Raw genomic sequence first — 17858 nt, 5'->3', positions numbered from 1 at the left:
TATGAAAGACATTGCCAAGATCCTGATTCATATTAGAATCAGGAGAGCCTGCCCTGCTTCCATCAGCAGCAGCAATACATGTGACCTACAGCCCAAACTTCTGTTTTTCTATATATTATCATCAATAAAGAGGGAAATTCATTAAAATAAAAAAAACAGTGGTACAAAAGTCCGTGCTAAACCATAGATTATGTCACACAGAATGTTAAAAAAATAAATCTGTTTCCCATCACAATGTATGATATACTGTTTGAAACATACAGTGCATCTGTCTGCTTGTCTCTCTTCGATGTTTCCACCCCTATTTCTCCACTAAAACTACTAATTTCTGGCCTTTCATAGTACAAATATTATAATAATTTCAAATTTTCAACACCTTTCATTTCCATTCTATTCCGGCAAAACAGGTTTAAAAAAAAAGCATGAAAAGATGCTGAAGATCTTAAGACTCCAAGTATTTCATAAATAAATACAAAGCACTTTGGTATTTTTAGAAAAATAAGCCCAGAAGCAAAAATTCTACAAAAAAACGATATATACATATATGTATATATGTAAGAAGTGGCATTAATCTTAGGTGCATATGGTACAAAAGTACTTAGATGTAGAAAAAAATTGTTAAGTTTCTTGGTTTAGGAGCCAAAGGAATTGTTTTTAATCATATAATGTTTATAAAAGACTGCCTTGATAAACTAATTTTCAAATTGGATATAAGACAGAACATATCCAAATGCTATTCACACAAAAAATTAAAGTCTCTATCAAAGCATTCATGAAAACATGACCCCCAAATCCTCGACCCGCCCCCCCCCCAAAAAAAACCACAGCAGACACATTCACAGACTAAGGTTCACTATTGAAGTTGCTTTTCCCAATTAAAAAAGAAAAATCCAGCTCTTAATTTTTAGTGATGAAAAGAAACTAAAAACAAAACAAAACAAAACAAAACAAAACAAAACCAGACCTGCTAGATTTCAAATTCACACGCCACCCTTCTGCCGGTTACATTTGCCAGGAAAAGTATTCCAGAAAAATCGCTTAACACCTATCTGGCATGGCAGCTTCAACTAATCCAGAATCTGGTCATCAAATACAAAGTATGTCTTGCTTGGGATACAAGTCATATACATTAATTTACTTTATGTTAATCTATTGTATATTACAAATTATAGTTTATTTTAAAATTAAAAATTATACTTATATATCATATATACATATATATGATATATATTATGTATAAATGAGGAGAAATAATCCCACACTCAACTGTTCAACACAGTAGTTTTGAACAGCTCTGAATTACAGGGGGCAATCATGGGGTGGGCATTCTTTAGGATTTTTTCTCATTCGGGCTGAGAGAAAGAGAAAGAGGCAGAACACATAAAATAGACCCTGGCTGAATCAAGTCATCTTAAATTTCCAGAACTGAACACAGGCCAATACCAAATTTACCATCCCCCCCGCCAGTTCCCCAAATCTAAAATACTAGGTTTATGTGGGAAATTCAGTAGACACAGCTAAATATTAATAGAAAAGTCTTGCCCATATCCTTTAAGAATTAGTGGAGGCAGCACATTGATCAGTTATCAAAATGCCTTCAGGAGACCTAATGAGCCACAGATACCCCTCAGATCTTTCCTCAAACACATCCGTCCTATCAGGGCTGCTGGGGGATATGCTGGTGACCAAACACAAACTCAGGCACATTCTCTGGCTCTTTCCACCAACCCCAGGAGCCTCTTTTCCAGTTTAAAATCCAGCAGGTTGTGCCTATTTTCCATCAGTAAGTTTTACACAGGAGAAAGCAAGCAGACTGGAAGGTTGGGTGATGAGAGATGTGGCTAGGGAACAATCAGCAAAGTAGGACAAATCATTTCATCTGTTTGAATCTCAGGGTTTCCATCAGTAAAATAAGGATGCTGGAGCAAGTGATCTCTTAAATCTCCTCCAGCCCCTAAATGTCCTGATTTCATGTAACATCAGGGTAACTGGATTACTGGACTGAGGAAATTTATTTAGGTCATTTCCTGAGCCTAAAAGCCTTTGTGAGGTACTTGAGGAAAACTGTTTTGCCTCTTTGCTCAGAAGTTACAGAAATGTATTTTCCTCCTAGTTTAATAGACATGCTAATAATTAATAATGCATTTAGAAATTTCTATGTAAGCAAGATTTATGCTTTGGGAATGAAAAAGGGCTATAAAGAAGGAGAAGCAATGAAATCATCTTGTAAGTTCCCGATCACAATGCGAAGGCTGTAACACTGGCATGCAAAAAATTAAATCCACCTCTCTGGGTACATAAGAACATGGACTATATTAAGAATTTAGCTAATTATAAGGGTTTTCATGAAGAAAAGTACAGGCTTCTCAAGATCTCAAACTATTCTCAAATCTCTGAAGCTACTTCGTACCTTGAGATTATCTTCCTGATTTCTCTCTCTGCAAGGAGGAAATAATTTTCGTGATGAGGTTGCATACCTCTGATGATGCTCTTCCTAATCCTCCCTTCTCCTCTGATTCATCTGAGTCCTAGCTTTCTTTAGCACATAGCTCAAACCTCACCTTTGAATGCCTTTCCAGACTCCAGAAATCTCTTGTTCTCTCCAGTCTTAAAATCCTCACTTGGCAGTTAATCATGTCCAGCCTTGTGCATTTCCTCATATTAAATCTATTAATTATTTTCTCACCCCTACTAGATGTGTCAGGACAGTAAGAATATTACTTCTTCACTTGATTTTATCCAACATGTTACCCCTGCCCCCACCCCACCATATACACCTTTGGTATAAAATGTCTACTGCACACAGTAGGAAAACAGAAATGTGCAAAGGATGTCTCGGGTACAACCATCTTACTAAGATACAATGTTTCAGCCCACTCTAGAGGCAACTAAGTAACTGTGCTAGATCATTCAGTGTTTCAAAAATATTTAGACTAACCTAAACTAGGGAAGCAGTTTGACGTTTGCCTTTAAGACAACATATAGTACCGAGAAGATAGGGTCTATTTGGTGTCAGCTCTCCAAAGCCATGTACCTCAGCTCAAATCAACCACACTGTCTGGGGTCTTTCATGCAAGACAAGAAACTCAGTGTATTGAAAGGAGGTAATACGGACAAAGAAACAATGTCAGGAAGGAAACCTGGTAATGAGTGTAACTAATTTTAACTAAGAGAAAGCTGAAAAGAATGGCAGAAAAGTGGCTCAGTCAGGGGTGACAGCCTCTAATAATTAAGCCTAACTACCTCCCTTTTCCTCCTTTCAGATCTCCCCACAGTTTCTATTTCCTCCTTAGAAAAAAAAAAAGGCAACATCTCAAATAAAACAAACACCTATTTTCACCCTAACTCAGCTTTTCAATGTTACATCAGCCCAACACAGGACGTGGATCAGCTCCACAGGCAAGCAGACATTCAGATGTAATAACCAACCTTTAAGAAGCTTACAATGCATTAAAGAATATCGTCTTGATTATCTGTAGGTGGCAAATGTCTGCATGCTGACTTTCAAATGAAGAGGCTGGGCCAAAAGAAGAGGCAGGCCTTTGGAACCATCTTGTCTTTTTCAATGAAATATAATATGTCAAAACCAAATCTTTGCAACCAAGTATCCACTCCACATAGCAATGTTACCTAGACTACACTACATTTCTATGACCTATTAAATGGATCCCCAACCTATTAGTTGGTTACTAATAATTTATTTAAACAGAGTATCTCCCCCCTCTAAAATCAGGATTTCTGTATGGAAGGCATCATGCTGTACACAGCATTAATAATATGATCTCATTACTTATGTAAGTTATTTAAAACATTAACATTTTAAAAATCTTTTACTATCAGTGTTATCATCATCCTCTCTCGTACCTGTTCTCTGATTCTTTACCTAACTACCAAGAAAAAAGACAAATCTCTTTTCCATGTTATATAAGCTTTGCAAAGGAGCACCAAGAGAGAATAATGTAATGGAACATGTTTAAATAAAGTCTCCTTCTAACGCAATACTCAGAGGGGCTTGGGTGGCAAAGTAAACAGAGTTGGGGGATACTACTCCAGTCCTACATTTCTGTGCAATTGCAGACTATTCTAAAGCCTTGTCTAATCTCCTTTTTCCTGCCCAATCTTTCCTTTTATTCCCTTTTCCTCTTTCCAAACTTCTCCACGTTTCTCTTAACCCCCTATCAATCATCTTCTCTTCTAACCCAGTGGGTGATGTGGCCTTGACTCTATTATTGGAAGGATGCAGGATGGCAGGTGTGCAGCCTCAATCATCATTTTGAAAAGAGAGAATCTAAAGAGAAAACTAATAGTGTTGGAAATTAAACTTTTAAAAAACCCCTATGAAGAATCTAAGAAGTTATTGAGAAAAGTAGCTTGGAAAGGGGGAGTATTAAGATGAAAAATTTTAAAACTAAGAATTAGGGTCATCTTTTTGAATCAACATCTGTTAATATCTATAATGTTAATTATTACAAGTCGCAGGCCAATAGTTTCACTATAAGCTAGCTGGTAACACACACAGTGAATTTTCTAATTAGCCAATCAACATTAAGTTTTATGACACAACTTCTTGGTGAGCTTCCTTTTATTTTCTTCATTTAGTAAATATTTGGGGAACACTTACCATGTGCCTGGCATTGTGCTAGCACCTTTGCTTTCTTTTACAAACTTCACACCACTCTCTCCCAGCCACAGCGTTGCTGTCCACATGATCAACAGCAGCTATTTGCAAATCTAAGTACCAAGGCTGTGAAACATTTTCTCACCTCATAAAGTTATGTGAAGCACACCAGGATAGAACCAACTGGCAGTCTAGCCGAGGCATGGGTTCAATCACTGAGAGGACAAATGTTCTCTAAACAAAATTGCTCCTATGAGAAATACAGTAGCAACGACAGCAACAATAATAATGAAGTCCAAAAACTGGTGCAAACAGAAATGTACAGCCTATTATTTAAGAAGGAAAAAACAAAGAGTGAAAAGCAGGACACTGAAAACAGTTATATTCTCGTCTTTGGAAAAATATTCCAGTCAGTTTCCTCAACTTCCGAGCTATTTTTCCAAACCACATAGCTGAGACCAGAATGGAAACCTCCACGCTCATCACTGAGAGCCCTTCGCATATGTCTCCTGAGGATATGGCCACATTTGCACACTCCTTCCTGCAGTGCCAGTCCAAATCATCCTTAAATCTCAAGGCCTACCTCAAATGCCATCCTTCTATGGAAGTTTCTAGATCCATCCACTGGGGCTCCTCTCTCTGACTGTTGCACTTCAAACTTCTAACGCAAAATCACGTGTGCCTCTCATGACACCATCATCTCTGATTTGATTCCTTGGTGTATGTCAGTTTCTATCACTGGGATGTATTACTTCAGGGCAGCAAAGATGATACTCACGATGCCTGCATCTCTGTAAATGTTCAGTAACGTGTTAAATCTATGTTATTTCCCATTTAAAACATTAAGTTGTAAAACTTTCAACATTCTATAGCTGCCACATATCTATAATTTAGTTTTTTTAAAAAAAAAACATAGTGAAATTGGCTACGAAAGTTCTTTTCTGTGCATTTACATTCAATACTGTCACCTGGAAAACAAAAATTTCAAGGTGTCAGCTGTTAATTTGTTTACATCACTGTTGTGCATTTTAAATCACTGTCCAAGTTTTTCTTTGTCACTGTCACCATGACAACAAATTTTATACCTACTTCTTGCATATTAGCTGCTCCAGAAAAGCCCAGACTGGCAAGAATGTTGGTTGGCTTCCCAAATATAACTCTAAAAAGATCTCCATTTTCCTTTCACTCCAAAATTATTTGGTGACAATAAAAAGTATGAAGATTTCTGTTTTCCATACTGCCTTATCCATTAAGAGTTATTTTCAGAGTAGAAACAACAATATGGCCTATAAAAGTCATCACATTTGGCTAAGGCACTGAAAATAACCCAGGTTTCCCAGCATGGTTCATGGCAAAGACTATTAATACGATCCTACTAAATAATGTAACTGTTACCCAGCTTTAAACTTGGTATGCTTTTAGGATTTAAACAGCTAAGAATGAGAATCACAAACTAAATTTAAAACATTCCACTAAAATGATATTAAACTGAAAACTATAAATTAAGCTTGTTTCTAAGCAACAATCTAAATAGTCAAAGCTTAGTGAAAACACTCACTTTCAAAAATAGCCTACTGCTTCAGAGCTTCCATTGGCTCCTTACTGCCAAATGTATACATAAAAATGCACAATATGTAAACCAATTTGAAATTCAATAAATCTGCAAAATGCAAAGTGAATTGTTCACTAGGATAAAAATTAAGTTCTCAGTTAACAGGAACCCAACGTGCATTAAAACGCCTTTGATTTTTAAGGAGCAACTGTGATGACACATATCACTCCTCTACACTAGCTTTCCTTTCATTTAAAAATCAATCTACAAGTCAAGTGGCTGATATGAGAGAACCATGCCTTATTAAGTCAAAACTGTTTGGAGAAGTAAAATAAAATGCCCAATTTACTACATAAGAAGCCATCATCGAAATTTTACTAAAATGTCAGAAATTATTACTATTTCTTTTTAACTACTAGATGAAGAATCCTTATTGCATTTCGCAACCCTAAAGGATTCCATGGAAATGGCAAAGAAGGTTCACTTTCGAAGATTTTCCAGGGCTCTGCCCATTAACAACGGTGAAATTATCAAATCCCCAAATATCAACAGTGAAAATCAGACTTGAAAATTTTAAACAGCAGAGAGGGAACACTGACCTTGTTAACACAGAAATCTTCCTGGCGACCAAGGTTTTGTTTACGATCTAACTAAACAAAACTATCAGCTCTACAGACCATCAATCAGATGTTTGTGTTTGAGTTAATTGTCAGGTGATTAAAATACTGAGCGTAATAGAAAGAAACCCATTCTGAGTAGATTAAGTAAACAAATTCAACCTGGGGAACAAGAAACACATCCCCCTGCAAACACTCCTACACATACCCCTACACACACACACCCCTACACACACACCCCTGCACGAACCCCCGCGCACACACACGCACACACACACACCTGCACACACACACCCCCCGCACCCTCTTTTTCCTCTTTCTTCTCCTTCCCACCTTTTGGGGATGAAGGCACCAAATCATTTCCACTTCCCAGAGAGCCTTGTCTTAATAGCTAGTTTCCTTACTGTGCCCCACAGAGGGGAGCTGATTCACGTTAAGTGGGCAGGTTTCGTTGGAAATCTTAAAGCTCTGATTTTCAATGCAAAGAATGGAAACTCAGTTTTCCCAAAAGTTCAAATCAAAACTTGCCAGTTTTACAAGTGGAAATCAGCAGTCCTCCTCCCCCTCTCTGTTTCTCCCTCCACTCCCAGGCTCAGCTCCTCTCACCCCAAGTACCTTCCTCCACATCTCTCCTCTTCCCTCTCCAGAAAGCCCTACCTCCAGAGGGTGGGAGGAAGTTAAAGCGGCCCTGGCTGTTTATGCCTGGCCCTGCCCTCTCCCGCTTCTGCACGGACTCTGCTCAGGTCTTGAGAGGAAGGGAGGGGGCGTCCACGCCCCGCTCGCTCCAACCCACCCCGATCCTTCGGCAGGAGCAGCTAGATCGGGCCAAGAGTGGGAGGCGCTCACAGATCTGCCTTTCTCTGCAGATCCTTGCAGCTTCTGCGAAACTGCTTCCCAAACACTGAGAACGTTTTCCACCCGGGAAATGTGGGTCCAGCCCTCCCACAAGGTAGAGGCTGGAAACCACCAGTGAGTATCTGCCCGGAGATATTCAGGGGGTGAAAGTGAGGACCAGTTATAAATGGTAGCGCATTGGGCTTCTAGACCCCAGAGAAGGAGAACAATGTCTTGAAACCAGGTGCAGAACCTCCACCTCGCCCGGGCATCGCCTCGGGAAGAACCAACCCCTCCACCCCACTCCAATCACCACCACCAAGTGATGGGGCAGCAGGCTGCTAGGACCTAAAGCGCTGGCCTCAGCGGCAGCAGCGCCCACAGCTGGACACGGGGCCTCTCCCAAAGGGCCTCCCGAAGGCACAGGAACAGATGCACACAATGGGCATCCCCACACCTGCTGGGCGATGGCCCGCCTCCCCCTCGAAGCTCTCCCAGGTCCGCTGAGGTACCAGGCACCCCCGACACACGCGCTCGCAACCACGCGCGCAGCGAGAGGTGAACAATGGGGGGTCAAATTCGCCAGGAAACACGTCCCAGCCTCGCCCCCAGCCAGAATCCACCGCAGCGGAGGGAGTGGGCGAAGGGGTCGCGCGGGACGCACGCAGGAGGCTGGGAGAACCGGACGACCTGGGGCCGCTCCCCAAGGGGCGCGGAAGGGGCAGGACGGAGCCCCAGCCCGGGTGGCCGCTCCGCTCCCACCGGCCTCCGCCGTGCGGGCACCCCGAGGAAGGGGCACCCGAGGGTCCCGGGCTTACAGAACGCCCCGGCGGTGCGGAGCCGGGTCCAGCTGGGGCCCCAGCGCCGCCCCCGGCCCGCGTCTACACTCGCCCCGCACCCGCCCCGGGAACTCGGTTACCGCCGCCTCCGCCGCTGCCCCGGCCGCGTCCTCTGGGGCCCGGGACAAGTCGGGCTCGCAGCTCGCGCCGTCCGTCGCCATCTTCCTGCTCTAGCGGATCCGAATGCGAGCTCGGAGCCGCGGCTCCGGACTCAGCCCTCTCCGCGCGGGCGGCGCTTAACCCGCTGCTGTCCGGGACGCGGGCGCCGGGAGCCGCCGCGCTCCCTCCGCCCCTCGCCGCCGCCCTCGCCGCTTAACCCGCTGCGTGCCAGAGCGCCCCGCCTCGGTCCCGCCCCGCGCCCCGTGCCCCGCGCCTGGCTGGGCCAGCCGTGGGCTCGTGGAGGTGCGAGAAATGGGCGCAAGACTTGACCGTGCTGCGGCCCTGCGCGCGGGCTGGGGTCAAAGACCAGGGAAGAGGTAAAGGGAGAAAGCGCCCGAGAAGCGATGCGTGCCGCAGAACCCCCACCAAGCCGGAGAAATCCTTGCACAGACCGGATTAAATGTCAGGCCTCCTGAACCTGAATTCTCTGAAAGATCAGGGAAAATCCTACACTTCAGCTCCCTCTATCCCGCCCCGAGGAATCACACAAGGCACCCCTTTCTTCTTAAATTGCTTTCTTAAATTTCACCGCCGCCAGGGTGTTTTTACCCTCCCAATATATATGTATATACACCTGGCTCTGATTTACTTACTCTATCTTGACCCTAGTCCTTCTCCAAAAACAGTCCTCAGGTGAAAACGATGTGTCTGGTTCTGTTTTCTTTTAGTGCGTGGCACCGGCCCCTCAGCTTCTAACTTTGTAATCTCCTTTTCAGGGACCTTGTAGTGGGCTGTCGTATGTTCTTTGACCCCTCAAGTCTGAGGTCTCTTCTGAAGGACTAACCAAGAAGCGTTAAATGTCATAGCTTTAAAAGCTAAATGTTGTTATGCCCTCTACTTTTGAGAGAGTTTACAAAAATTATTCCCTTCGTGTGAGGACACGTGTACATATACACAAAAAACAATCAAAAGCCATCTTTGTAAACATAGATTTTATGGGAATTACCCATCTCAGAAGATTTTTCATGAGATGAGTGAATTAGGCCCAAACACTTAATCTTCCCTTCCCACATCTAACTCATTTCCTACCATTTGCTGCCAATTTCCAGAATGTGAAAATCTATCACCTTACCAAGACCATATGGTACAGCCCTTCCCAAATCACCAGATCCCTAAAAATGTGTCGAATGCATAAAATCAAATTGAGACATTCAAGCTTTGTCTCAAAGAAGTAAAATCAAACCACAACCAAATCCTGCACTTGAAATTCTGGAAGATGAATGACTGGAATGTTCAGTCCAAGAGTTACAGATCAAATTTTTTTTTTTTTTAATGGCAGGTCTTAATGAAAGATTTTGACACTTTAAGTGCTCCACTTTCCAAATTGGATCCAAATATGACACAAACCAGGGCAGAGAAAACCTTTTCTACAAAGACCGTGAAAGGGATTGAGTAATAAATTGTGAAAAGGTCTGTCCCAGAAGAGAGGTGAAGAAAGAACTTTACCTAGAACTCTGGGGCTAAAGGTCAGAAGACTAGAAATCCTCTCCAGGTTATCCTGTGAGTAGAGGTATTTTATTTATTTATTTACTTATTTATTAATTTATTTTTATTAGCTCTGATAGTTACTCCCTCTCTTATCCCTTTAATATCATCCGTGTTCATTATACCACTTTTCTTTATTAAGTATACTCTCTAAAACTGCTCAATATTAGAATTACTAGATTCCTTTAAGATGAAAGAAAAGCATTGGACAGTAAAAGTTAGATGTCAAGCTGATAGTAAAAATTTAAAGTCCAAGAGCATTTCTTGTTCTTTTCAAAATGCATTTTCACACATTGCAAGACAATCAATTTTCTTGATTCTGATGTTGAATACTCCCCAAGCAATTAACTGGCACACTTCTGGAAAAAAAAAAAAAGAATAAGATAATAAATTTTACTCAGGGTTAAGAGCTAGAAATATGAAATGACACTATCTCTGGGAAGCAAATCTCTTTTATACATGCAGCCCAATTAAAAAAAAATCATTCAGTAAAAATAGCTTGTATTCACCTAAATACAATTAAAGCAGGATCATGCCACATGGAAATCAGTCCCTGTTCCCCACCCCCACCCCCAGCATTTTTTGTTTGTTTTTGTGAAATGGAAAGAAAACAAACAGACAAAAATCACAGGACACCACATTCTCTAACCACCAAAATCCAGGACCTTGGAAGGAGAATTGACAGCATTCTGTTTCCACCTTAAAACTGGCACTGTTGAAGGTTGGCTGAGGATCTCACCTACTGCACAGAAGTGGTACACTAGGAGTTAACTTCCTCACCAGTAGCCTGGCCTGAGGCTGCTTCTCCACCAGGAAGACACTTGCTGGTTTAAATTCTCTCTTGAGAATAAGCCTCTGTTACTACTGCAAATTAACTCTTTCTAAGACTTTCTTTGCACAAAGGCAGGCTCTATTACAGTCAAAGCAGATAGATCTGAAAGGGTAGTGACTGGATGGTTCCAGAAATTAAATCTTTTGAAGCCTCATTAAACAGCTAAATAATAATGATAATTAATAATAATAATTTAAAAAGACATCCCAGGGCTACAGTGAAAATTACTGAAAGGCAGGGTAAAAAAGGAGTGAGATAGAAGTATAAACAGGGGGAAAATAAATCCCTTCAACAAAAATGAATTGTGAATCTTAATCAGTAAATTCCTTTCAGCTTTAAAATGGAAGGAGTAATATTGAATATATTGCAAATAGAGAAAACTATAATTAACATCTTTTTTTTTGGAATGTAATAATGATGCTGATGACCCACTGACTAAATAATTTGAGGCTAATTATTTTCCAAACCCTGGAATAGAGATATTTGTGCTGAGCTATAGCACACTCTCTAAGGGTGAAATGACCAGGGAAATTAGTTCTTGAAGGTAGGAATGCAGATAAATGTTTGGGAGCCAAGTGGTTTTCTGATTAAACCATGTCCTTGGCCTCATCAGCCACATCCTCCAACCCACTAAACCAAAAACCCAGAGTTATACATAATGATACAACAGGATGCTTCCTTCCATGTGAAAAGATAAAGAAATATACACATAGCCTAAAACTGTTTCCATCATGGAGTAAGAGAATTCTTTATTTTGGTAAAATGACAACATTTATGTTAATTCCAAAGAGCAAACCGTATGTCAGCATGTCTTAGTATTGCCAAATGACAGAATTACATAGTAGCAAATCATTTCTGACTGTATCTGCAAGCCTATAGTTATACAATTTAAATACTGCAAACCATGCTTATCCCTGTCGGCAGCACGGTGACCAACCTAGGAAGCCCCAAATCTTGACATCAGGAACTCCACGACAAAGAGTACAGAGGAGCTGAGTGTCCATTGCCAGAAACGATCTTCCTATGACCTAACTACATTCCCTTATAGTCAACCTATCTACATGCGCCTTAGGCTTTTTGTGGATTTTACTCAGTAAATTTAATTCTAATCTAGTTAGCCACTCTTGTCAACAATCTATGGTTTTTTGGAAGGCCTCCTCCACCAACTGCAGTTGGTGTGTGCCAACGGAATGCAAGCTAATTTTACCTAAGCTAAAGCAAAACATAATTAGGAAATAAAATCTGCTATGTAGGAAGCAAGCCAAAGGGAAACATAAATAATTAACATAATCACTCCCAGCCCCTTTTAACATCACCTTTAACTGGGAACTGTATCTGTTCACTCAATTGCTGAAGTAATATCCAAATATAACATTTTACTGCAAGGTTAGAGCCACATTAAGAAAATCATCCCCCAGTGCAGTCACTCTAAGAACAGAAACTGGCTAATACTGAACAATGAGATAGTGTTGGTTCCATTCTCTTGAATGTTTTTTACATTTTAAATCATTACTTTTTGGTTTGGACTCTTATCTGCAGAAGTCATTTACAAGAGTAAGTTTTAGTGCAGAAAGATGTTTTAGTGCAAAACCATTATGGAAAAACAATTTTGACAACAAAAAAATCTGGCCTGCTCTTCCCCTTATCCACCTGAATTGGAAATGGACCTGAATATTTCTGTTTATTCAGCCTCTTTAGCAACGTCACAAGCCTGCCGTATATAGTTACTAGGCAACCATATTAAAGCAGGAGTGTTTATACCATTAGGCATTAATTATAGTGGAGCTTCATTTTTCTTAGAAAGTTTAAAAACTATATAAATAGGTTGTGAGATCAGACCGTTTCCTCCTCTGATTAGAAGTATGGAGCCAGCTGTAAAACCACAGCTGAGATTTTTCTTTCACTTGGGGATATGTAGTACTGTTCAACACAAAAGGAAATTTAGTGTTTGAAGAATTAATAAGAACACTAAAGATGATGTCTTTTGATTTTAATAAATATGCGTATGGCATTTATGATTGACTCAGTCAGGATTTACTTAGGATACAAAAAGCAGGAAAAAAGCTGCACATGTATATCTCTCCTGTGTCAAACTGCGAAATAAACCAATACATTAACACTTCCTCATAATCATTTGTCACATACTAAATTTACATTTGAAATTTTTGAGATGTAAATTTCACCTTACCCTGCCCCAAATCCCACTTGATGATAATAGTTTTGTTTTTTGCTTTTTGTTTTTTTGGTCCATCAAGACTTTTTTCATTAATCCAAATTAGTTGGGCTTATTTTAAAATCACCTGGAAATGTGATGACATTATTTAAAAATATATAAGTATATGCAGCAGCAGCTGTTCAATTAACCAATAAGCATACCATATAATTTAATTCATAATATTTATAAAACAATGTCATGGCTAGACTTGAAGGATTAATTTATTTCACTTCTTGATTTAAGAACTGAAGGGAAAAAAAAGCATTGGTATTGCTATTTTCATTCTGGGGAAGGTGAAGTTTCTTTTAGAATAAGGAAAAATACTTCTGACAAACCACCATTAAGGTTTAACCAGTCTGAAATGTTTTATTCTGGCAATTAAAGAAAAATTTAACTACTGAAAATGTTTTATGCTAGCAATTCTATACATGTTTTTTTCTTATGGCAAAAGATAGATAGTCACATACTGGTCATTACTATCATCATCATTATGACACCCTCACTTAATGCCACTATCTATCTGTTTCAGCAGTAACGTCTTTGTTAAGAATCAGTTCAGTTGGGATGTATTTTACTGCTGCTTTTTCCTTCCTTTGACATCTGTTAAGGACCTTCCCTTGTTGGCTTGCAGTCTCCACCTCCTGATAGTTGACCATCCAAAGGACACCGTGCCATTTGAGTCGTAAAACACATTTGATTGACACTTTTCTGCCTTGACCAGCCCTCTCCCATCACCCAACATGGCCATAGATGCCATTAGAATGGCAGAGGGGAACCTCATTCCTAGAATTTAAAATTTGAGGTGGCAACAGGTTAGGAATTGAGCTGAACCTGCTAAACATTGCCTGACTTTGAACAGTTGGTAAAGGCACCCCATATTAAAATACCACATTGTCTTGTTATATTTTCTGTACAGAAACATTTTTAGAACTATAGAAGAAAACATAACCAGAATCATAGTTTTGTGGGTTTTTATTTTTATTTTCATTTATTTTAGAGAAGTTCTTGCTCTGTTACCCAGGCTGGAGTGCAACGATGTGATTACGGCTCACTGCAGCCTCAACTTCCTGGGCTCAAGGGACCCTCCCACTTCAGCATCCTGAATAGCTAGGAGCACAAGTGTGTGCCACCACACCTGGGTAATTTTTTTTTCTTTGGTAGAGACAGGGTCTTACTATGTGACCCAGGCTGGTCTCAAACTCCTGGGCTGAAGCCATCATTCCACCTCAGATTCCCAAAGTTCTGGGATTACAGGCATGAACCATTGTGCCCAGCCTAGAATTGCAGATTTAAACATGAGTGGTAAAGAAACAAAGCTGCTAGAAGAAAAATATTTTCATGAACTTGTAATCAGAATATAAGTTCTTAATTTTAGTGCAATCCAACTTATCTTTATCTTGTATGGTTAGTGTTTTTGTGTCCTGTTTATGAAATTTTTGCTTAGCTCCTAAGTCACCAAGATGCTGTTTTCTGATGGTTTTCTTGGAGTCTCATCCCACACATGCCCAGCTTAGAATTCTGCCTAATTTTGAGAGGAAATTGCATGCATACTTTTTTTGGGGGCTCTTTCTCTGAAGTTTCTTCCTCCTCTGGAACTTTGTCCTTCAAGTCCAAGACTCTTGGGCAACCACCAAGGCCTGAGCTCTATCTCCTTAGCCCAGTAAAAGTCGTCTTTATTCCCCAGCTGCCCCAATTCCATCCTAGCTCTTCCCTCAAGAATCATAGCTTTTAGCGCCAGGCACAGTGGCTGCTGCCTGTAATCCCAGCACTTTGGGAGGCCGAGGCACATGGATCACCTGAGATCAGGAGTTTGAAACCAGCCTAGAGTAACATGGCAAAATCCCATCTCTACTAAAAATGCAAAAAATTAGCTGGGAATGGTGGAGGGTGCCTGTAATCCCAGCTACTTGGAAAGCTGAAGTATGAGAATCACTTGAACCTGGGAGACAGAGGTTGCAGTGAGCCGAGATCACACCATTGGACTCCAGCCTGGGCGACAGTGCCAGACTCCGTCTCAAAAAAAAGAATCATAGCTGCTAAAGTCCTGCCTGCACTCACAGCTTGCCAATGCCTTTTAACAGTTGTTTTATATATGTTGTTCTACTTTTTTGTTTCAGTATTAGAGTTGGGCCAGTACTAGCTTCTCTGTCATGATTGGAACTGAAAACCGCACTTACTTTTAGAGAGTATAACAAAACTTCCTAATGTTTCCTTGCCTAATTGGATTATAAACAGGACTGTATTATTTGTTTTTGTATCCTGGGAGTGGGGTGAACCCAGTTTAGACTCTCTATTTACCATTGACAAATAGAGCCCAGGCACGAATCTGTTACTTCATCTGTAGTTGACATGAAATCCAGGCTGGCAACAAAGGATCACATTGCATTCATGGAATATAATACATGATATATACATAAACTATAATACATGATAACTATGCAAAACAGACTGTATTGACAGTTTTTAAATTGTAGTAATGTTCCTTTCATTTCTAGAAAGTGGCATGCCTGCATGGGTTTCAGAAAACAAGAGAAGTGGCAGAGATTGAAAAGAGAAGAGGAGGAATAGAGTGAAGGTGGCCCTGAGCTCTACCCAGTTAAGAGACTGATGACTAACAGGGTGTTTCATAGAACAAAGCCATCTCAAATGTGAAGATTCTAGTACATTCTGAAAACTTTTGGCAGATTTTCTGAACTTCAAGGTCAAATGAAGATTGGTGGGTCTGTAAGAACATTAACTCTACACTTTTAATATCTAACACTAGCCAAACACATAACAAGCAGTCAAGAAATATTTATTCATATTAATTGAATGGAATGGATGTGTGGATAGATGGAAAGGCAGATGAACAAATGGATCAAGTAAATATTACTGCTTTCTTTCCTTCTCTAATGACCCCTTTGACATTGTGGTGAAGCCTAATAATTTCTTCTCAGAAAAAGGTTTTAAGTATATAAAATAAAACACATAGGCTCTTAAAGGAAATAGTTATATTAAAATCCAGTAACCAAAATTAGGCATATAAAAACAAATTTATAAGGTAGTAATGGAAGCGATTATTAGCATAGTAAATAACAAGATACAGTGGTGAACTCCATAATTGATATAATTTTGAAGTTTCTATGACTGTAATTTTTTTTTTTTGAGACAGAGTCTCACTCTGTTGCCCAGGCTGGAGTGCAGTGGCATGATCTCAGCTCACAGCAACCTCAGCCTCTGGGTTCAAGCAATTCTCTCACTCAGCCTCCCAAGTAGCTAGAACTATAGGTACCAGCCCCCATGCCCAGCTAATTTTTGGATTTTTAGTAGGAGGGGTTATTGCCGTGTTGACCAGGCTGGTCTTGAGCGTCCGACTTCAAGTGATCTGCCTGCCTCAGCCTCCCAGAGTGCTGGTATTACAGATATGAGCCACTGCACCAGACCCCACGATTGAAAATTATATTTTGAGATATCTGTGGCAATTGTATCAAGATTTAAATGTCTGTAACTTCTACTGTGACACAGTCACAGACACTGCCAGGTCTCTTATGGCCTGTTGCCTTAAGTCATAATTGAAATAAATGCTCACTAGGAGAGACTAGTAAACATGAAAATATCTGTTTTTAATTTGTAAAAAACTTTATGTTTAAAAAAAATTTATGTTTATAAAATGTACATATTAAATATAGTAATTAAATTCTATTGAGAGATTACAATTTAGGTGTGATAGGCCAATTAGGGTATGCTAAGTAAGAGAGAGCTTAGAAGATCACCAAATGCTCTGTCCTCCAAGTGAATACAACTCAGGTCATACGCTACAGAGTTAGCGGTTAAGTTCAAGGTTATATTATTAAAAGCCTCTTTCTAGCTTTGTGACCTTAGGCAAGTATTATGTCTCAATTATCTCTTCAGTTATGAGGTTAATCATAATGGCTCTTGTCTCTACAGGGTTGTTGAGAGGATTACATTAACTTATTTAAAACACTTAGACCAGTGCCAGGCCCTCAGTAAGTTTTGGCTCTTATTACTATTTTCGTACTCTTCATATACCTATTAAATAATTAAGAATCACGCTAACATGCATGGAGTTTCAGAAACAAATAACTTGTTGAATTAATAAAAATGATCCTACAACTACACAACAGTCCCAACAAGGCTATTTGTATAAATTTTTTATTTTAAACCAAATATTCCGTGATTTTAGATTAAATATTAACACTCTCAATAAGTGCTTGCAAAAGTCTTAATAGAGAAACTCAGCATGAAGCATATACATTGGAAAGTCACTGCCATTTCGTGGATCCTGGGTGAGTGACAGCATCAGTGGGTTCTGGGGCATAGGGAAGTGGGAAGACAAATCAGAGGGTGTGGATTTCAGCCTGTACATTTTTTACCCTAGGCCAATGGTCACAAGCCTTTTTGGCACCAGGGACCAGTTTTGTGGAAGACAGTTTTTCATGGGGTAGGTGGGGGATGGTTTCATGGATTAAACTGTTTCACCTTGGATTATCAGGTGTTAGTTAGATTCTCATAAGAAGCCTGCAACCTAGATCCCTTACATGCACTGTTCACAGTAGGGTTGGCGCTCCTACGACAATCTAATACTGTGGCTGATCTGACAGGATGCGGAGCTCAGGTAGTAATGCCTGCTCCCTTGACAGCCACTCACCTCCTGCTGGGCTGCCCAGTTCCTAACGGCCATGGGCCAGTACTGGTAGGCACTCAGGC

General features: G+C 40.4%; 1 protein-coding gene across 9 annotated transcripts in view; it reads right to left on the bottom strand.

Annotated features, from left to right (window-relative positions):
* CTTNBP2 (cortactin binding protein 2) overlaps positions 1-8647 on the bottom strand; it is a 165931-nt gene extending 157284 nt beyond the window's left edge. For 2 of the 9 annotated variants that reach the window (XM_012476405.2, XM_064374111.1), the window contains exon 1: positions 8541-8647. In XM_012476405.2, the coding sequence (XP_012331828.2) occupies positions 8541-8621 (81 nt within the window). In that variant the 5' untranslated portion in view covers positions 8622-8647. Of the gene's footprint in view, positions 1-5201; positions 5422-7120; positions 7440-8540 lie in introns of those variants that run through there. The other 7 variants (XM_064374099.1, XM_064374102.1, XM_012476406.2 and 4 more) reach the window with 6 other exon arrangements.
* Between the last annotated feature and the right edge of the window lie 9211 nt (positions 8648-17858).

Source organism: Aotus nancymaae, unplaced genomic scaffold, assembly GCF_030222135.1.
Source record: "Aotus nancymaae isolate 86718 unplaced genomic scaffold, 86718_ANA_hifiasm-v0.15.2.pri h1tg000002l, whole genome shotgun sequence".
In the NCBI taxonomy this organism is placed as follows: Eukaryota; Metazoa; Chordata; class Mammalia; order Primates; family Aotidae; genus Aotus; species Aotus nancymaae.
Note: the sequence above shows the minus strand (reverse complement) of the source record. Positions and strands in the feature narration are given on the sequence as shown.